The 22,255-nt window shown below is 40.5% G+C and overlaps 2 protein-coding genes across 4 annotated transcripts; one reads left to right on the plus strand and one right to left on the minus strand.

The window, feature by feature from the left end:
• Positions 1-334: 334 nt before the first annotated feature.
• Positions 335-14,960, minus strand: rnmt (RNA (guanine-7-) methyltransferase). Of its 2 annotated transcripts, none has more exons than XM_088929000.1 (11): positions 14,924-14,960; positions 12,408-12,757; positions 10,269-10,404; positions 9,513-9,635; positions 8,076-8,191; positions 7,232-7,413; positions 6,648-6,812; positions 4,842-4,959; positions 3,347-3,448; positions 2,792-2,825; positions 335-665 (listed from the first exon to the last, which is right to left on the minus strand). In XM_088929000.1, the coding sequence occupies exons 2-11, from the start codon at positions 12,642-12,644 to the stop codon at positions 628-630; spliced, it is 1,251 nt and encodes a 416-aa protein (XP_088785126.1). In that variant the 5' UTR covers positions 12,645-12,757; positions 14,924-14,960; the 3' UTR covers positions 335-627. The 2 variants fall into 2 exon arrangements, with proteins under 2 accessions (XP_088785126.1, XP_088785127.1); XM_088929001.1 differs by lacking the exon at positions 14,924-14,960 and adding an exon at positions 14,651-14,905.
• A 156-nt stretch (positions 14,961-15,116) lies between these two features.
• Positions 15,117-22,027, plus strand: mims1a (mitochondrial inner membrane scaffold 1a). 2 transcript variants are annotated; one of them, XM_088929002.1, is made up of 6 exons: positions 15,117-15,237; positions 15,755-15,793; positions 16,345-16,418; positions 17,889-18,308; positions 19,519-19,630; positions 19,883-22,027. In XM_088929002.1, the coding sequence occupies exons 3-6, from the start codon at positions 16,411-16,413 to the stop codon at positions 20,165-20,167; spliced, it is 825 nt and encodes a 274-aa protein (XP_088785128.1). In that variant the 5' UTR covers positions 15,117-15,237; positions 15,755-15,793; positions 16,345-16,410; the 3' UTR covers positions 20,168-22,027. The 2 variants fall into 2 exon arrangements, with proteins under 2 accessions (XP_088785128.1, XP_088785129.1); XM_088929003.1 differs by lacking the exon at positions 16,345-16,418.
• The last annotated feature ends 228 nt before the right edge of the window (positions 22,028-22,255 follow it).

A 22,255-nucleotide genomic window follows, 5' to 3' on the forward strand; every position in this document is an offset into this window, starting at 1 on the left:
TATGTGGGGGGGTGGGGGGGAGAAGTTACCTATAATTTACTTTTGGTTTCTGTAAAATAGTAAAAAAAAAAAACAGTTAAGTGGATATACGGACAGGCAAAGCACTGAATATATGCCAGAAGTTGATTCAGTGTTTATTCACAGCATTTCAGTAGGGATGGTTGAATGACTATAAGGTGAGAAACACAGAGCCGTGAATGGAGGACTTAAGAGGCAACAAAGCAGAAGACCTGAACAATCACCAGGCACTGCGAGCAATTATAAAGCTTAATATTGCTTTAAAATTGGCACCCCCGCTTCTGCCACAAAACAAAAAGGACAAACCACCAGCAATCATTTCTTGAAAAAATTTAATTAAAAAACCCTCAAAAGTTAACCCTTAACCATGGACGAACCCTTTCTCCGATACAGTAGTGACGTTCTGAGATACTGCTCATTTATATTACATATAGCTGATCTTCTGTTCCACTCCCGAGTCTCTCCTATTTTCTACACATCGTGCTGAGACCCGTTTTAAGTCACTAGGACTACTTTAACAAACAACAAACTACGCAGGTAATCATCCTATGGTCCCATCCTGAGCCACATGCAGGTTTTCTTCAGCAGGGAGCATTTCCCACAGGATGCTCAAGATGTTTTTTCAAACACAAACACCAGGTATATGCCTGTACAAAAGAAAAAAAAATCCATTTAAAGTTCACAGCAATAAAAGCCTAAACCCCGGTACATGCATAAATATGAAGAAAGTCTGAAGGTTGTTCAGATTTATAAACTAAGCATTACTTTGCTTTAACAAACATTTTTCTCTTTGGTCTTTCATTTGTGTGCACCTAGCAATTAGGATCTCACTGAGGATTTCAGCATCTTAACTGTCATGAGTCATTCCAGCCATGAACTCCACTGCAGGAGAAGCAAACCTATTACGAAAGTAAGCTTGACTTGATCAATCTATAACCCCTTTCCTGCAACACAAACACAACCCACCAGTCTCAAAGTATGCTTCAGGCAGAGTGCTTGTGCTGAACCCTCTCAAAGCTACAGTGAGGCAGTCCTGCCTTTCTCTGTGGTTGCTTTCTCAAGGCAAAAAAAACTATTGAAATCACTATTTAAAAGCTATTTAAATCACAGGGTATGAATCTCATTCAATGCCTCTCATTTTCTGGTTGTGATTTGCTTTTAAACTTAGTTATTTCTAAGCTTAATGAAGTATTACATAGTGAACAGCCTATTAAATGTTCACAATTTTTACAAGACTCTCCCACTGTCTGTAGCAGTAAGTGAACTAAAGGTACATGACTCCACTTGAGTGGTACACAGGTGGAATCTCCATGAAATACAGATATTTTTATATATGGTGGGAATAATAATGATAATTAATAACTCAGACTTATATGGTGCTTTTCGGGACACTCCAGTCAAAGCACTTTACAGGTAATGCAGACCCCCCTCCACCACCACCAATGCACAGGCCCACCAGGATGATACTATGGCACCAGGACTCTTACCCACTCATCAGCTATCAGTGGGGAGAACAGAGTGATGATGCCAATTAATAGATGCGTGTTATTAGGAGGCGATGGTTGGTAATGGCCAGTGGGAAATTTGGCCAGGACACTCCACTCTTTTCAAGAAATGCCCTGGGATTTTCTATGACATTAAAAAATAATTATTTTTTTTTTTAATGTTTTACATCTCATCCAAGGGGTGTAGAGTGTCCCCCATCACCATACTGGGGATCAGGACCCACACAGACAGCAGAGTGAGCGCCCCCTAACCGGCCACACAAACACCTCTTCCAGCAGCAACCTTAGCTTTCCTAGCTACGGAGGAGGAGGAGGAATGACTGGAGAAAGCAGGGAGATGGACACCAGTCCAGCACCCAGATCACTGACTACTACCTTATTCAAGGTATCAGAAACCACACACGCAAAGAATATAGAAAAGAGACCTGGCATGTTCACAGGTAAGAAAAAAAACAGTGTACTAGATTTGATCTAATGATTAAGACATATTGAGAAGGTATATCAATGGAAACAGATAAACCCATTTCACCACAGCTCAGCTGTACTTCCCAGTCATATTCATTCAGGGGTAATAGGAGCAAGAAGAGGACTGAATTGCATTCTACAAAACAGGGTAAGTACAGGCTTTTTTTCCATTCTTTAAGAACAAACCATTTGAAGTCAAGTATTAATTTCTTGAAAAGCATAAGGGAACATTTGATAATTATGCCAAAGCACCTTATGTTTACTGGAGAGAAAGAAAACTGCTTTGCATTCAAGTAACTTAATAAACACAGCAGCTCTTCATTCTTCCTAAATGTACTGAGGTCAAGTGCAATTTTAGTAATCTTACTTCTGACATTAATCTGTACCTCTAAAAGGACATGTTACCTTTTTGAATGAATGCCTAGAGTGCACAGGAGGAAACAAAACTTACCATCCTCTCTTTCAAAACAAAAAACCATAATGAATACTATTTTTAAATGGACAATTTCAAAAGTAGCTAAAAATAATTTCCAGTTACTCCCATCAGAACACAGAGACCCATCTCCAAAACCAACAGATTCAAGTTCTCATTCATACTTGTAGCCATATCGTTACTCAACACTTGACCTTCTATGCAAATATGTAAGTATATTGTTGTTCCTGTCATGTTTTCTTCTTCTGTCCATCTGTACACCAACACTGCTGCTGTAAAACAACTCACTCCCCCCTCCCGGGGGAAATAAAGACACGCTCTCTCAAATAATGACTGGATTCCTTTAAACAGCAGAAGGATTTTAACTTACTTGTTGCATCCCATTCGGACTTGCTTAAAGTGCCCTGTTAAGAAAAAACAATGCTCTCAGTTTTTCAGAATACATTGCTACACAATATATTTTATATTGATTATATCTTCAGAGAGCTCAAAGATTTTGCTATTATGCTTTTTAGAACTTAATAAATTCGATTGAAACAAAGGCTCAGGGTTTAAGTTCACAGTCTCACTGGAACAGAAACCTAATTTAAACTGGCTCGAAGCTGACAATTACCTGACATTATTTTGTTTGGCATAAAAAGCTGCCTACATGTTTCTTATATACAGTGTACAGCAAGACAGAGGTTTAGTTTCTTCAGAAAGATGCCACTTGATGGGCCTTGAGCCAGCCACGTACAACCCGAATAAACCACTGCCACGTTTCAGACTTCTTATTTCTTACCCAAGAAAAATCGCCGCGCAAAAAGAAAGACAAAAGGTACATGACCATGATACTAATAAGGAAATGAAGCAGTTGAAGGCAAGTTTGAAATGTATTATTTAGTACTAAAGTAAACAACTGATTGCTGCTATACATGGCTCTTACCAAAGGAATTTTTACATCAGGAGATTTTGCTTTTCCCTCAGCATGTTCATAGTCTCCCGGAGTGTCTGACACTAACTTGTTTCTTCCATCAGCGGGGTATTGCTATATGCAACAGAAAACATTGTTTGATTAATCATTTAAATACTGCTTCAAGTAATTTCCCTAATGACACTATATGGGTTCTGATTTTGTACGAGTTCCTCCTTAACAGCATGTCAAAGGGGTTAGTGCTGTTGCCTCACAGTGCTGGGACCCTGGATTCAATTCCTAGGATGCAATCGACACGGAGTCTGTACGTTCTCCCTACGTCCATGTGATTTTCTTCCAAGTGCTCCGAATCCCCCCCCCCCTTCCAAGTCTGAAGACATACTGGCGGGTTAACTGGCGTGCGAGTTTGTGTGTGCTCTACTACGGACTGGCGTCCAGTCCTGGGTGTATCCTGCCTTACGCTAGTTGCTTGCTAAAATAGGCTTTGGCTCCCCAGCAGTCCTGTACTACATATAGCAGTTAGGAAATGGATGAATGGACAGAAAACAACTGAATTCTAGTGCAAACAAAGCATTCTCATCAGCATTATTCAGTCTTCTAATAAATTCCAAGTGTCCTGATACTACATCTGTTATAGAAAATATATCTCTCTTGGTTAAAAATTCAGATTAACCATTTGAGTTAAGCCTGTTGATGTCAAAGGCACAGAAAAAGAATGCATGCTGTTTGTCGATATATAGAAAATATAAAAGAACCCTGTAAAAAAGGTGATTTTGACCTGTATATTTATTAGAAACATCAGAATTGAATCACAAACTGTTAAACACAGATATTTCACAAAATAGTTAAAGACATCGCAATAACAATGTTATATTTTATAATAAAAACTAATTTAAAAGCATGTAAGGCCTCAATCTGAAAAAAACATTTAAACATTTTATGTACTTATTTCTCTATTCTTGAGGCAATAAACTATTCAACATGCATAACAGTAAGAGAAACCCTTGCAGTTGCTCACTTATAGCAATGTGTGAATGATGTTGAAATGCAATCTGAAAACTATATCTCTTATGTCAATGTTTTACATATTAAAAGACTAGAAATTTCCATATTTTTTTCTGTTACAACTAAGTGTAGAGATTTTTTTCTGAAGCTTTACAGAGTTCCTACTCAGTCTCTGGCTTCTCTCTTCATTAACATAGGAACACCTTGTGCATGATTCAATGTATCTACACCTACATCAAAGCAAAACCCAAATCAGAATACTCAATTAGGTCTTGCATATCTAAGTAGCATAGATGTCATCGACACAAAAAGTAAAAAATACATTAACAGATAAGACTACAAAGAAAAGCTGTACAAGAGAAAGACGGCTGACATTGGGTTTGCATAAGAGGGTGACTCAGGATGCAAGATTGCTACTAACCATAAGATCACACAGAAAAATATTATTCTAATCACCAGTACCTAAGAGCGAACAAAAAAAGAGTACACAGCCAGAGCTTACTTCCAGTGCCTGCATCCTTTTCATTAAGAGTCTGTGCTCCTCATTCTGAATCTTCTCTGCAAAATACTCACAGAACGTCTTCTTGAACACTAGGCGCATGTTGTACTTCTTAGCCATTCTGAAAAAAAAAGTGAAGTAATTATTATTATTATTATTAATGCAGGTTTGTCAGTCCTTTATTTGTAAGTGTCTTGTCATTTCACAACACTGTGATACTGGTCTGTTCTCTTCTAGTACTATACTTATTTACATCAGTTATATTTTTGTAGGCTCCTGCAGCTACCCCTCTGTGTGGAGCTAAGTTATATTCTTTAAAGGACACAGTTCATTTATATAAAGACATGTTTTCTGGATAATGTTTTTTACAGAACTTAAATTTATTTTTTGAACGTCCTTTTATCTGGTTTACTCTTGAACTGTGATCGTTAAAAATATAATAAAAATAAGTTTTTAACCTGAGAGGTTCTAGTGAACAGCACTAGGGAGCAGATGTACAGTTTTTAACCTTGCCTGATAATCAGCTTCACAGACCAAAAGGTGTAGAGTGACACCTGGTGGTACCAAGAGAAAACTGCATTTCAGGGAGAAAAGGAGAGTGTGATCCAGACTCCAGCAAGGCTTGAAGGCTTTTCTGTCTCTTCTTTGATTAATATGTCGCATCATCAACTGTAAAATGTATTATCTTTCTTCCTTGCGTATAAACACCTTAAGCTTGACACTCAATCTGTTCGTTCCAAGAACTTTCAGGGATTTCTTTCAAATTCTCACGTACACCTGACAGTTAACAAAAGGTTGTACAGGCCCCCCGTCTATTCTAACTTTTGATCCAGAATTGATTTTAGTTTTCGATTTAGGCATACTTTCAAATCTGCTCTCAGCTCTTAGATTCAAATGGTATACGTAATGTATGTATGTCTTCGCGCTTTTGTTTCACTTGGGGATTGTGTTACAGTGCATACATAAAGGTAAAATACATTCTGATTTAATGCGTCTTGATTTCAGGCTGTTAGGCCACAAAATGTGTTACTTTGGAAAAGGTGTGTAGACCTGTATGTGGCCACCATCAGAAGCAATACGAGCTTCACATCTGCTATGGATGCAACACGCCAGATTGCACATGAAGCCTCATAGAGCTGGAGAACCATGTGCCCGTCATTGATCTGAGCTGTAGTCCTAGATGCTGCATGCTGGACTGCTTCAACTCCGTCATCCCACAAATGCTCATAGGATATCAAATGTGGCATGTAGGGCATCTACAACGCATCATTCACAACTTCTGCTGGCAAGAAAGGCACTTTTACGCAAGCAGCATGAGGACGTTCGCTGTCCTGTTGGAACAGCATGTCATGATGCGCCCGCAAAAAGGAAGAGAGGTTCCAGACTGTGATTGATGTAACGCTACGGCCAAACTGCATGATGACAAGAAGCTCGTGTTCAGACCAACACATCTACACCACATTTGCAGACATTCATCAAGGTGGTCTGCATAAAACCTTGATTCATAATTAAAGATTCCTTGGCTCCACCGCAGAGGTCAAGCCTCCAACACACAGATGCAAAAATGGGATCGATCTCTTGAGAAGCAAGTATGGTTTTTCTTTCTCAGTTTTCACCAGGCATGAATGAGCATGAGGTGCTCAAGTGACTTTGACCATTACATAAGCTAAACCCATAAAACAGCTCATGGCTCGTGTCCAATCTTGCACTAATAAGGTGATTTAGTGCTTATACAACAGTCAAAACTGCATTGTTTTGGATGCTTTGTATACAAATTCACATATACACACAAAACACAAAAGTACTTACTCCTCAAACAATGGGAAATACACGAGGAACTCGGGAACATTAACCACACCTTCTAGGTTAAAGTCATACTGGCAGCCGAAGAGGGGATACTCCCCTTTCTTCTGAAATGTGACTCTGTAGACATCATTTCCAAAAGAATTAGTCTCTGAAGTTTCAAGTCGTTTTCTGAAAACAAAGTTAAAAAGTCTTTGAAGTAGCATGAATGAAGTTTTATTTGAGTTACTCCTGCAAATACTTTGTAATATCTCTAACTTGGGAGCTAGACGTTACAGTTGTACTATCAAATTAAGTTCTGAAAGATTATACACATGAATGGTCAACAGCCCTCAATTTCCAAAAGTCAATCACTGCTATTATTAGCCCTAGGAAAAGTTTTATGCCCATGAAGATGTGGCATTAGCATGTGTGGACATTAAACAAGGCACCACTGGACTGAAGGGTAGATTTTGTGATTGGGACAGAGCTGGCAAAATGCATAATAGCAGACCTCAAGCGTCAGGCAGGAATGAAGAAATCATCAATACAGATGACAGAATATTGTAAATGCAAAGTGAAAAAATGAGATTTTAAAGAAAGGCACTCACACCAACTCAAAGGCATTAGGGGTTGTGCCAATGAAGTAGCCCCCTGGTCTCAGTCTTTCGCAGGCATTTCTCAGCATCATGTCAGCCTGCTCCTGCGTCTCAAAGGAATAGTGATACACAAACTGACAGCTACAGACATCAAAGGTCATCTCAGGGTCTTTTAGCTTTTCCGCCAGGACTTCCTAAAATTGGGGAAAAAAATAGTGCGTCACTGTTACCGAGAGAACTTGCAAGGACAGATGCCATGATGCCGTGACCTTTCAAATCTTTTGCACTCGAACTCATTAAAGCCGCCCTAATTAAATGGTTTATTTTTTCATGCAACTGTGAATCTTGTAATTTTCTATGAAAATCTAACTTTACATACAAACAGCATTTTTAACTATTAGTGGTTTACCATTTTGTTTGGATGTTTGTTTAGATTAAAAATATAACAATCTGTTTTAAGGGGTCATGATAGTAAGTTCAGATGGCAACGAATCATGGAAACTGTATGGAGGTGAATAAAATCACAAAGGCTACTTTCTCATTTTATTTATTAAAATAGCTATGAGAACACAAAATATGATAGTATCGATCAGAAATCATTGAACAAAACACACTGTGTACTATGGACACCTGCAGTATTGTATTAAACCACCCTAGACATGACATTTCAGCTGGATAGGAGGAACGTCTTATCATATTACTGATTATTCTAATGTCTCTATATTATTGTTTCTTAATAAGCACAATGTATTATGTTACAATTAAGTTCTCATTTATCTGTAGGTAAAACAGGGAAGATGAGCAGCATTTAAAAAAAAAACAAAGACGCAGACTTGTGCCGATTTTAAACGCACACCTTTGAGCAATCTGCCGTAATGAACTCCGCGTTGAAGATATGGTCATTGGGCCGGTTCCGACTCTTCATGTCCTCATATCGCTGCTGGCACTGGTCTACAGACACCGAGGCGATATCTGTGAAAAACGCCACAGCAAGGTGTTGAGAAGGAACTACCTTAAGAACCAAGGCAGGTCTAGAGGATAATAAGAATGAGCGGAAACTGAAAATGAAATTATCAGCCCCTCACCGACAGACATTTTCCTTGGAGTTGCCTATCTAAGCCTGTAAAGCAATCTCACAATAACTGAAGTGTTAAAAGTTAAACAATTGGCAGCTATTCCATTCTTTCTCATCTAATGAGTTGTAGTCTACTCTTAGAAAGATCCCGCAAACCTTTTAATACCAGAGGCTGGCATTTGCACAAGTCTAAGTTAAAATAACAGGGTCAGCAATAATAACATTAGGCCAGCAGAAGAAAAAAAGAATGACAAAAAAGTGTATTGGTTCAACAAGCAAGGGGGCTTGCTCAGAATGAGCAATATGTCCAATAGATGCACTGCTTGATTGTGCCTGAACTATTTTATTAGATGATTATGACAAGAATTCCCCAAGTGAGGGTTGAGGGGCCGAGTCGATCAATGTGTCCTCAGACATTTATGTAATGTTTTGGCACAATAGCCTTTATTAGGACAAACATTATTTGTCTAACTGAAGATCCAACTACATATAGAACAGTTCCCCCAATCATCCTCACCACATGTGAAAGTGAAACACCATTTGTTTTAAATTGGTAGGAAGGTTGGGATCCTTAAATACAGTGCATTTTCAGTGAGCAGATATTAAGTGAAATGTATTTTGTTGTATAGTTGTATATTGCTTTTTCTCTGGACAGGACCTCTGGGACTTTTGGGTGTGCTTTCTTTGCTTCTCTTTTTGGATCCTGAGAGACCCAACATGTGAGCACACGTGCAAGTACAATGTCAGCTAGAAGCAGCGCTGTTCTGCTCCATACACTCTCCAGACACAGACTGTGAAGCCCGCAGCTCCACAGAGCACGCAGCGAGGGAGAGGGACCATGTAGTCCGCATTCCCTACACGGTGGGGCAGGGAACTGGAGCCAATTTCAAATTATGAGGCTTCAGAGCAAAAAAAATAAGTTCAAATTCTTAAAATTAATAAAACAAAGATGCACGATCTAAAAACAGTTACTTGAGGATTTTAACTCAAGACTAAAAGGGCAACTCTGCATCTTTAAAAATCCTGAGTCACCCGATAGTAGGCGTGGGGGCGTAAAGCCAAGGGGATAAAGCCAAGGGGGGCAGAATGGTAGCAGGACGGCAGATGGAGACCGCTGCCTCAGCCACAGCCCTCACAGCCTGCTGGGAAATGACACCGAGACGATCTCCAATCAATCCGACGCTCACGACAGTGCCCCAGACTTGGGACTCCACCTACCTGCACACACAAGCCTGCTTATTCTCCCCTTCCTCCACTTCAGCAAATCTCCCCCTTTCCCACAGCCAAGATCCAGAACGGTCACGTCCCTACGGCTTTGTCGCACCTTCTCCAGGATATCCCCTGTAAGGAATACATCCAATTAACCAACATCTCTTTTGTATCCGTCGTACAGTGGTGCCTCTGTAAGATACATTTTAAATGGCTCCCAAATAATACCATCATTAGGAAACAAAAAGGACCGCAACCATTTTGTCTTTGTTGTTGCCTGTTACACGTTTGCCCTTGATAAAAAAAAACAAGCTCACATTTTCTATTTATGAATGGTAATTTATCAATTATTGAGGTTTTGTTTTGCTTCAGGGGATAATTCCCTAAAACAATTGTTGCCTTTCGCAAAACAAAACTGTGAGACATATGATATGTGTTATTTGGAATATTATTTGTAAACTTCATTGCAGAAATGAAAACAAAAACAGTGAAGTGGTTCACATTTATACCTTAACCACGAGAATTAACAAATCTGCCCATGCATATTTCATCGACGAATCTATAGGCTATTCTGATGTTCACAGGAAAATAGGTGCTGAATGCTAGAAATTAGGACGGCAAAAAAAAGTTGCAAATCCTTGTTTCATGTGTTCATTGAGTTATTTCATAATTCTATTGATCACATCCTTGCTTTCAGCCTAACAGCAGCTCCCTACATTTAAAATATCATACAAAAGGAATAAATAAAATCAGAAAATAACTCACCAATGAGCACACTCTTGAGCCAGTTGTTGAAGTTTCGGAGGTAGAAAATTCTGCTTTGGCTGCGAGCTGCTAGGCCGACTTCCTGAAGTGTATTATAATGTATGGCTACCTTTTCACTATGGCCCGGGTCTGAATGCTGCAAGAAGAAGCAGAAATAAAAACTGAGGGACCAAATCTTCTGCTCAACATAGCAATACCAAATGTACCTTTTAGATAAAAATGCGTTCTCTTCATCTGCCACTGGTAATGCATCTGGACCCTATCTTTGCTGAGGCTACGTGATAAAAGACCTTTGCAGAGCAGAGTGCATTTGCTCCTTAGAAGTACAAGATGGAACCAAGTGCCTTTCAGCATAGGGAAGCACAACGCCAAATAATAACAATGTCTATAATAAGAACCAACACCGTTAAGAAAAAGACACTACAAGAATATAAGATGGCTCAGATATCATTGATCGTTAAACACGTGACAATCATTCAAGATCTCCAACTTATCTTACAGAGATGAGTGAATTTACAATAGCCTACAAAGTAAATGCACTATAAACCCAGACTATGAACTCAGTTTAACTATAAAATTGGCCCTTCTGATGTTCTAAAGTGCAGTGGATGAATCTCGTTTGAATCTTTGAATGATAGCAAACCTGTTAAATTTACAGCTATTGTAAATTATCCTCTGCTCAATTACAATTAATGTTTATGACTATGCTGGAGACTAATAAGAAGAACTGTACTAATGTTACAAACTTTAAAACTGCTTTCATACACCCACCACCCTGTGTGTGTAAAAGTGCCTCCTGCTCTCCTCCAATTTTTCTCAGATGTCTTAATCTTTGATGTGGAACACTATCAGATGGCATACAGTACATAGACCATAAGCTCTGCTAATATCCATCATATCATTGCTTTTGTAGAATGTAGACTGTCTCTAATAAACATTCCACTAACTAGCTGCTCCCTACCAAATGACAGCGGTCAAACTAGTTGGTGGGATTAGTCTATATATTTTTAAGTGGGAGCAAATCCTGTTTTGAGTAACCCTCACAGATATACATGAATAACATACTTCACTTCTTTGAGAACAACTGGAAACATATCTTCTGATGCTCGAGATTTACTGAAGTGTCTTTAAGACACATGTAAGATACTGGTTACAAACATCAGGGTGAGCTGAGCTGCTGCTGTACCCCTCTAATGAGTACAGAAAGTGCCTCTTGGAATTTCTGCAGTGCTGAACATCTTCAACAGACCCTCCACAACGTAGCAGCCTAACAAAAAGCTTTTTCAATATCTTATCAACGCCACATCCAGTGCAAAGAAAACGCAACACAATCGAGCCACACATCTCTACTGGGTCTCCTGGTTGTGGCCACTGCTGTAGGACTGCAGACTCCTACACCCAGACTTTCCAAAACTGAGCACTTCCTCTTTCAAGCCGAGGCACGTCCTTAATTAACTCCTGTGTAAAACGGTTATCCAAAGTATGACATTTCTTTTCATTCTCCATAGGGATATTCCTGCTTCTTACAGTCTCTCTGATGTGCCTCTCTTACCTGGCCTTGCAGCTCATTTAGCTCTTTTCCATACGCTCCTATAGGCACACGTCAGGTGTGCACATGGCCAGCGCCATTTCTCCCCAGACACTTACTGCTACTCAGTCAAATCAACGTTTTTGTGGCCGTACAGGGTAATACAGCTGAAAAGATGCATTTTCTAACCGCTTCTTCCAATTCAGGGTCTCGGAGGAGAAGGAGCCTATCCCGGCAGGCTATGGGCACAAGGCGGGGTACACCCTGGGCAGGATGCCAGTCCTTCACAGGGTGCACTCCCACCAGAGCCCATTTCCCCAAAAGCCAATTAACCTACCAGCAGGTCTTTGGACCGTGGGAGGAAACCCACGCCAAGATGGAGAGAGTACACAAGCTCCACACAGGCAGCACCCTATGCCTGGCATTGAACCCAGGGCCCCAGGGTGCAAGGCAGCGATGCTAACCACTGCGCCACCTGAAAACAAAATCAGGACCTTTCGCTTAGAAGATGAAACCTTCTTCGATTAGGCTGTTTTCGAGCTGTGCACAGAGTGTACAGACCTACGAGACTCTCCTCTTAGTGATTAAGCAGCATATTTAAGGTTTCTTACCAGCTTCTTGGCTGGAGGCTCATCCTCCGGCTCCCGTTTCCTCTTCCCAGGGGACCGCTGGTCCGATCCGGCACCTTCTCCTTTCCCACAGATGCCAGAACTAATGCAGGAGACGATGCCATTCCCATCTCCCTCAGTGTGCCTTTCTGTAGCCGTGCTGTTTAAATCCTTGCGGTCCTCCGGTTGGAGAATGCCTCCATCCGAAGAGCGTTCCTCCTTCTGAGCCACACCTTCCATGGCTACTCCTGAGCACCGATTCTCCACAGAGCTTTTCTTCTGTTCTTTCAAATTTACTACTAGAGATGTGTAGACTGTTGAACCAAATCTTCACTCCTCCTTCGCTATGTTTTCTACGAAACAAGGCAAAATCTGTAAACATGACTGCGTCCAAACACCAACAGACACCTTTACAGTTTCTTAGGTAAAATTCTTCTTCATTGCACCTCTTTGACTCTACAGTGAACGGTGAAATTGATGCACATACTGAAAAACCTTAGAAATGCAAGCGCCCCAGAATAAAAAAAAAATAATGTTTGGTTTACTTAATAATTTCCAAATAGGCTCTCGAATGGTTTAAAATACACGATTTGATCTGGAAGGTCCTTGATGTTACAGGCTCGAGTGACCCTTGCCATATGGGGACGTGCGCTATCTTGTTAAAACATTAAGGAATTACTCTGGCATGCTGCAACAACAGCTGGTGCACTGGTCTCAGAGTGAGGCAAACGAAACAGTGTCCAAGCAAGATTACAGCATCACCAAGCCAACTCCTAAACCTGGCGCTGACTGACCCCGATACCAACAAAACGGCGCCTCAGTGCAGAAATTGCAGTGTCGCCTTCATACATGCATTCTACCAAATGACAAGGAACCCCAAACCATTCTTTGTCAATATCCAGGAGTTCGTTGAATAAATAACAGTCATTTGATGATACCAGAGTGGAAGGGGGGTGGGAGAGATTGGAGACTATAGTGTGGTTAATGGGTCTCACACAACGCCAGTAAATTCTTTAGTGTGCAGAAGCCATGGCAGAGTCCAAACCAGATACTGAAGTGTTAGTTACGGCAGGGCTCTACTTATATTGGATGGATGCTGTATGTGGCAGTTTAACGATACACAAAGTCCAGGAGAGCTACCATATCTTCATTACACCCTTGACTCTTTACGCCCGTTCACTCAGGTTCTCCGTTTCCACGCCTTTACTTGTTGATGAATAAACGCCATTCCGAGTAAAATCGATTCATGCCGATACCAGAGACGCAGGGTGTATTGCAGACTATACTTTGAATATAATGTGAATAATTTATATAGAAATATATTTTTATATATTTTACGGTCCTTTAACGGAAACAGTGTTCGCTAGAATTTAGCTGTACATGTCGTTCTCTGGGTATATGATTTGTAGCATTATTTACCATAATTGTTTTTTTTATTATGAAACGATTTTAAATATTGTAGTTGTGGTTGTTTTCTGTTGAAAACGGCATTGTAGGGGTGTCCTACCTAACAGGCGAAATGCGCCACCACATGTACAAGCGGTCAACAGCAGGATTAATCTTAGATTAATGATCAGCGTCACCTGTAAACCTGACAGACTGAGGTGAAATGAAAAGCGCCCAGTTTTATTTCGGATTTAGCGGGTGTTTCGCGTTTCTTAACTGGGAAACAAAATCGGGCAAAGCCATATTTCAAAAGGACCGTAACATGGCAAAACACCGCACCCGAGAAACAAGAACCACTCAATGAAATTCGTGAGAAAGCCAAGTGGACCGCTGCCCTCCGCAGTGAATGGCCTCACGCTGCTACTCCCCCATCCTCCGACGTAGCTTGTTCCCCCACTCCGGCTCCATGGAAAACTTTTCTTTTTGCTCCCGAATATACGTCTTTAAAACAGTTTCCCCCCCCCCCCCCCCATTTCACGTTCAGATAGTCTACTCTAACAGATAACACACGTTTAGCGCTGCGTCGTTAATTATCAACCGTGATAAACGTGGGGCGCGTACGAAGTTCTTCAGTATATACCATCAACTCAGTATCACACACCGGCTTCGAGACGTCCTGAAATCATTCAATAACCCACTCCGAGCACAACACGTAACAAAAACATCTAAAGAGAACATGCATCAAGCTACCGACTAAAAAAAAAAACAATACATTCATAGGGATTACACTGCAAACCGCGACAAACATTTCGTTACTTGTCGTTTAACAAATCGAGCCACGGTTTGTCTAACGATCTTACGTGGGGGTTTTTTTCAAACGTCTAAATCCAAGATTATAGTTGATAGTAGATTTTCGAAGATGCGCATGAACACGAACGAAGCATTACAACACAGTTGTTTACATTACACTCAAAAAATTATCCGAGGCTAATTCCGAGCTAATCTAACTAGGGAAAGAACCAGTTATTTTGAAACATTAGCAAACGCGCAATTAACAATACTGAAAAAGATATTTAATTTCTGTAAATAATAACATCCGCACTATTAACATTTCACCGTCGCACCATACCTACTTTGTTACGGCATGCTACTTCCGCTCCTAAGCATGGTGGGAAAGCGGTGGATCCTGTTTCCTTATTTGAGAAAATCCCCGCCCTCTCGCCGGTGCTGGACCTTGTAGTTTTAATGATGAAAGTTGCGGATAGTGCCACACTAGTTTTGAGGCTTCGTTGCACTACATTTCCCAGAGTCCCGCGCGTGTTTTCCCACCATGCGGGGAGGCATGCCATCTAGCTGGTGTGTTCTGAATGACAGAGCGGGCATGTCTGTCTTTCGGTTCAAACTTTAGTTGGGATTTCATCGCATCATGCTGGACCTAATTCTAAACGTACGTACTCTGAACATTTAATGGAACTGCGTGTTAAATCGAAAAACCCCGTGTGTTTTTTACTTATAAGCTGGAGAGTTTTTGCCGACATATATTTGGCAGGTGTTCAGAATGGGGCCTTAACTGCTTCTAAAACTGGACTTGATGACTGCGAGGGCGAAGGCTAAGACATCACCAGTCACGTACAAATCTTCCAGCCAGGGCTTGTCAATGCTAATTGTCTCGAGAGACCTTTTAAATTAGGTGAACAGAAACGTAGGCATCACAAATGAAACCAATATACAGTGTAAGAAACCAGGCATTTAGAAGTTTAGTCGCTGAACGTTTGTTTTCTTTTCCTGTGAATAATGATAATTTCACTCTTGGACAACACGAATTGCAAGAATCTCTGTGTAGCCAGAATATACTGTATGGTTTAAAAGAGTGATAAGATTTTTTTAACCAAAATTGATATATCCGGCCTTGATATATTCGGCTTCGCAGATGTTTTTATAACCAAAATATTTTTGTATTTCAGCTCAGGTAATAAAACGGTTGAATCAATCATTATTTTAAGGTAAGACTGCTTTTTAAGTTTTTTTTCTTAGTACACTAAGGTTTTTGGACTACTACAACCGAAAGGGCTCTTATCTCTAGATGATGATTGTTTTATGACAAATTACAACGTGAAAGTTACTTTCTTAATCATTCTTGTTCATAGGACTGACAAAAAAAATCACCTATCGATTTGTCAGACTCCAAAATCTGTGAATGTAAAGGTTCTTGAAAATTGTGTTGGTCACAATTATTAAAAATATTCAAAGGGAATCCTGTGTGGAATGCAAGTCACCAAATTCAGAAATTAATTATAATGCAGGTTTATATGATGAAACTAAGGATATATATATATACAGTATGTGAAGAAAGAAGTGGTTTTCATGGAGGATTTTTAACTTTAAGATTGGGGAAAAACCAATAGGAATGTCAGTTTAGGAATCTAGTAGATAACTGCGTCAGAGCACCTCCCGGAGTAAATACTTGTATTGATGTAGTCTCTTCTGACAAGATGGAGTAAGAAAAACAGAAACATCAAGGACCTGCTGTCATAGTATTGATGTTTTCGAATAGGTCTTCAAACTGCGCGGGCGAGTCAACACAAACATTTGCAAGTTCAGAAAAGCAGACAATGAAGGAATGAGACAGTACGTAAGTAGAAAGGGAAAATCTACATATAGATCCTCTAGAAAGTGTATGGCAAAAGCTTACATGTATTCTGCTTGTAACACAGAACAGATTCAGTTCATGAGTAAACAAATCAGAGTCAGGAAAACAGTGGCCCAGAATGCTGAATAAGTCAATTAAGAAGAATATAAGGAGAAATGAAGCACTTCATAAAGAGTTAAAAAAAACAATGTTAAACTAATGAACTGCAGTCTTGAGATAAAAAGGATATTAGATCATGAGAAAGATGGTAAGGAATTTTGCAAAGGAGACTAAAATAAATATTACGTTTTTTCCAGTATTGCAACAACAAAAAAACATGAAGAAATGATTTGTCTAGGGGATAAAAAAATGGGAATGATTTCAAATGATGACGGGAAAATTACTATTCAGAGAACTCAGGGCTGGTCAAAAGCCTGGCTGGTGCATTTAACACAGATATAGGGTCTTGCCTTTGGGTAGCAAAAATATAAATTCCAAATATAAAATGTAATACGGGAAACCAGAGTTTGAATAGGCTGCCTTTGAGAAAGATTATCATCGTTTTCATCTTCTGGACAGCTTTGGGAGAAGTGATTAAATGTGAGGATACATTGTTAAAAACATAACTTTATAAATCAAGAAATGTTATGTAACAATATTGCATTGCAGCAAGACCTCATGATAGAAAATATTGCTCTGGAATCATGCAAGTACAACAAAACAAATTAATATGGAGTAAGGATAATAAGATTAGCAAAACCTGTCTGCACTGTGCTACACAAAAGTATTGTAGTAAGAATTAGAACACAAATACTGTGGACGGATTTTTAGTTGTATAATCTAAAAGCCACATCTTCATAACCGTAGAACGTACAGTTAACAGAAGTTCAGTGGGATATCAAGAGTAATGGAAAAGATGTGGCACAGGAAACATCAAGTTGAAAGTTCACACATAAGGGAGTTGTAACATCGATCTACCCCCGGAATAGTTCAATTGTCTATTCCTGGAATATTAGCAATTATACGATGTAAAGCATTAAAGCCAGAACTTAATTTTCAGGATACATTCTATTTCAGTGAAGGTAAAGGAAGCAATTTCTTCATTAAAATGCAAATAAGTGTTTGTAAAGATTATTGCACAGCAAATACGAAGCATTAATTAGTATTACTTACAAGAAAGCAATTTGTCGCATCTGATAATGCAACTCAAGTGGGTACATTACCACGATCGTGTTTAATTAAAATAATTTTTTTTTGTTCGGTCCCAGGTTCAGTAACTTAACAGAGTTCAGTCCGCTTTCCAGGAAAGCGGGAATGTACATCGCCCGATTCAAATGAAGACAGATCTTTTAAAAATATGTATGTAGGTCGATATTCACGCGACTCCTTTGCGCTGGTGCTGATCGCGGGGATTCGTCAGACCCCACCGGAGTAAATGCGTTTTCTTGTTCTTTGTAATCTGCTCCCAGACGGTACTGGAGGCTGGAGATGCAGCGGCTTCTGTTACAGACTGTTCTCCGGCAGGTGCGCACGGCACGCCCTCTCCTTCTGTGCCCGGCTCCAGGCCCGGCGGGCGGTGTCCCACCCGGAGGTCCCTGCAAGGGGTGGCTGTCTCCCTCCTGGCGATGGGTGAGCGCGTCCTCCGCACGGACGGCCAGCATCAAAGAAGAGCCCCCGCGGGCGTCTCCACAAGGGCCGCTGGGCGCCACGGGCAGTGATCCGCCACCCGGCGCAGCCCCCGAGACAGAAGCGGACCCCCTTCAGGACACATCCAGCGGCCTCTACCAGAGGTTTAAGAAGACCTTCAAGCAATACGGAAAAGTCATGATTCCCGTGCATCTTGTGACGTCCACAGTGTGGTTCGGCTCATTCTACTATGCTGCCATGAAGTAAGTGGAGAGCTTTGAGCTTCAGACCTGTGTGGAAAGTGGCTTCCACTTTGTTAAGGGTCTTCACAAAGAGCGGTTCGCTCTGCAACCCGAGTTTAATAAGGAAACGACCATTTATTGCCTGGGAAGCTCCATTGACAATGCCAGGCAAAAATAATTTAAAGGTAATTGTGCTATGGTGAGGCATTGCCAGTATTTCACTCGGTAAACCACAGGAATACAGGAGCTACTTTTGAGTTTCCCACAGATCCTGAGACAAGATCTCCAATAAGATGCACATGGGGGCTTCAAATAGTGATGTCCTGCGAAAATGGGGAGCCTGCTGGGGAAAAGACAAGCTTACGAACAGACCTTGTAGTTAAAACAGTGTCGGTGGGCTATAAGTGCAAAACTGGTCACTGTCCTATTAAAAAACAATGCTCATTCCCCAGCTGAAACTTTTCTATTAGCTCTCCAATACCCACTTAAAGAAGAAGGTTGGAAATAAAGACAAAGATTTGTTCCATCTTGTTTACCTCCTGAAATAATATTTTGAATGTATCCTCTAGTTTGCCCAGGTAGAGATGGAATGGTTCTGGATGGAGCCCTCTCTCGTTGATGTGCTGCAGGGTTTCCTCCAGATTTGCCCCGTCATGTTGTTCTTTAGCTTTGAAGACCACAGACCCAGTTTCAGCTTGAATACATTCACCGCATGCAGCTTGTGCGACAGTCTCTCCCTCCCCTGCAGTCTGCAATTTGGCTTGTTTGTTTTTACCATTATGTGCACCGGCCTACCACCCGTGCATCATCTGACATCTCACTGTACGACTCCTTTCTTGATTTGAAAAGGGCGACAGTGTCAGACATCAGATCTAAAGGTCTCCGGAGGACCTTCTCTCAATGTAATCACCTCACATTTGCATAGCTAGCATCAAGCTCATTGTGTAATGATTTGATCAAGTGATGCTGCAGAGCTTTTGCACAAACTGATTTTGACAGTCATGACCAGTGCCGTCACATGGGAACATTCAATACACTAAGTCAATTTTAAGTCAATTGCTTGTTCAAAGGATAACTGGTAACTGACAAAGAAGGGGAACTCAGGATCATTTCAACAGTGTGCAGTAATCCTGCATTGGCAGCTAGCATTGCCTGGGCACCATCGGAAGTGGTTGATAACGGTAGTCGAATTTGGAGAAGAAACAACTGTTTGTTTCAATGTGTTCTTCAGGGGAGTGAACTTGGTTCCCTTTCTGGAGTTTGTCGGATTGCCCGAAAGGCTTGTAAGCATGCTGAAGGACTCCCAGAGTGGTTATGCACTGACGGCGTACGCCATGTATAAGGTGAGTATTGTACTTAACTTGAAATGCTGGAAATGAATTTGAATGAATATGTTAAAATCAGCTCAAGAACCGAAAACAGTTAGACTAGAACTGTATTCAACGGTTGTTCAGTTATTTGTATTGGGATTACATATTAGCGTCATTTAACACAAATAATTCTGGAGTACTGTCATTGGAATACATGACCACTCTTAAAGCGTGGACACTCTGGGGCTTGCGGTCTGTATATTAATTCCTCCTCTCTTCCTGAAGATTGCCACACCGGCGAGATACACTGTAACCCTGGGAGGAACGTCCTACTCTGTGAAATACCTGCGCAAGCATGGCTACCTGTCCACACCACCCCCCGTCAGGGACTATATCCAAGACAAAATGGAGGAGACGAGGGAGCGTCTGTCGGAGAAAATGGAGGAAACCAAGGAGAGGATCACAGAGAAGATGGAAGAGACTAAGGACAAACTTACTGAAACCAAGGACAAGTTGTCAGAAAAACTGCAAGAAACCAAAGACAAAGTGGCTTTCCGGAGGAAAAAATAATATGTTTATTCTGTCTCGAACTGCAAAGGGTAATTCTCGTCATTTCTGGGGACAGGATGACTAGAAAGCGTGTTGAATGTGAATTGGCCATGTAGGTACTCATCATGTTTGCAGATTTCCTGCACTCTGTTAGCAAATCTCTAGGACCATCAAAGTCCCGCTTGTCAATTTCATGAACTTCTGGAAATATCTTGGTGAGATCTGATTGAAAGGTAATAGTATCCTCTTTCATTGTCTGTCCTCTGTTCTTCCAGTGATGACGGTATATATCACAAATTGGAAGGGACGCTACTTCTGTACAATATATAGGTTTGAAAAGTAATTGTTTTTACATGAAATACCAGTGATCAAATGCTAAAAAGAGAGACTAAAACCCCTGAAGGTTTGTTTTCATCAGCCTGTACAGCACTATAATAAATTATTCACGTTTTAAGAGATGTTTTGAGGGCTTGGGGTTGGCTTTGCTTTTAGAAAATATTCAACATTTTAAAATGCCTTCTGCTTGTGACAAGAAAGACATTGAATTATTCATTTGTTTCAGGGTTTAATATGTCTAATGAACTGTTCTGTGATTGTCTATTCAGATCAACAATACCCAATAACACAAAAATTCCAAGTTTGAATAGGGCCTGTATAGCTGGATTTTACATTGCATTGTGAAGATTTCCACGACGTGGACAGGCATCGTATTTAATCCAGAAACACACACAATAAAGGAATTATCAATAGCCACTGCTTTCAACTTGGAATGCTGTCCTGAATTTAAAAGTGTTCATTGCTGTGTACAGTCCTCGATGGACATGGTGGGTGCATGATGGACATGCTGGGAACCTGGCATTCAGTGCTTGATGTATCAGTGCTTTCATGCAAAGACCACTCTACCCAGCTAGTGTTGCATTTTCAACTTCCTTCTTTACGAAAGAATGTTACAGTACATACAGTGTCCTACCACTATTTTGCTCAAGGCACGGTGCGTCTTTAATAAATATAAGATGAAGGAAAACATCATACAGCACAAATCTCTTCAAGGACAGACTTATTTTAAGGCACTAGTACTAAATTATTTCGAACCTTTGAAAACTGTACCCTGAGAGCGTTACCGGCCAGCGACGGCAAACAACAGAGCAGAAATCATTGCCACAGGCCGGGGGAAAAATTAAACGGTGAAACTCCCCTTCTCCTGTATGAGATTACAGTGGTCTATCTTCACTGACATAGTGACTATTTCAGTGGCTTGAGACTGGATAAAAATGAACCTCAGTGGAATTCTTCATTTAAGGACATTTAATTTCAAAAGCTGAATTTATTATAGTGCAAGACTTTGTGTTGCAGGGGCTGTGTGTGTCCTTGTCACCAGGCCATCTGTGAGCTCTGGTTGTAAACAAAGAGAGAAGTTCTTTATACATCTCCCGTGTGGCAAAAAACAAACAAACGGATGAACTGAAAATCTGACGTAGCAGAAGCAGAGGAGATTGAAGAAAAATGAAATCTAGATTCTGCACTAGGTTGTAAAACCAGTCACATTTGCAGGTGATATAATAAGAGGACTCAATAAGTGGCAAAGGCAATTCAACAAGATTGAGATAAAATCCAAGACACGGCATTTATCTGGCAAATGAAATTTAACATAAAAAAGCACAGAGAGTTCAGTGGGCTCTGAGATTTGTGACCTGTCACTTCTGCTTCAGCAGTTGATGAATCCAAACATACACTGGCTGAGATAAGTGACTTTATGTTGGTAACTAACACAGTTGCACTGGTTTTACACTAAAAACACGCGTCTTCTGTCTAGAACAATAAGTGTAAATGTAAAATCCACATTGTTACTCTTAGAAAACATAAAGAACTTATTGGACATGAACAGGCTTACGGAGTATTTTGTATCTTGGTGAATATGATACTTTTTCTTCATGAAAACAGCAACAGAAAATATATGGTGTGACTGCCATGGATGAGATGTGTAGGGTGTGAGATCACATGGACAGTATGCTGGAGTGGTTGTTGGCACTGCTGCCTTATGGCTCTGGGTTTGACTCCATTTTTAGGGTCCTCCAGTTCTCCCAATGATTAACATTAATTAACATGATT

The sequence above is a fragment of the Atractosteus spatula genome, chromosome 12 (assembly GCF_055471065.1).
Source record: "Atractosteus spatula isolate fAtrSpa1 chromosome 12, fAtrSpa1.hap1, whole genome shotgun sequence".
NCBI classification, from domain to species: domain Eukaryota; kingdom Metazoa; phylum Chordata; class Actinopteri; order Semionotiformes; family Lepisosteidae; genus Atractosteus; species Atractosteus spatula.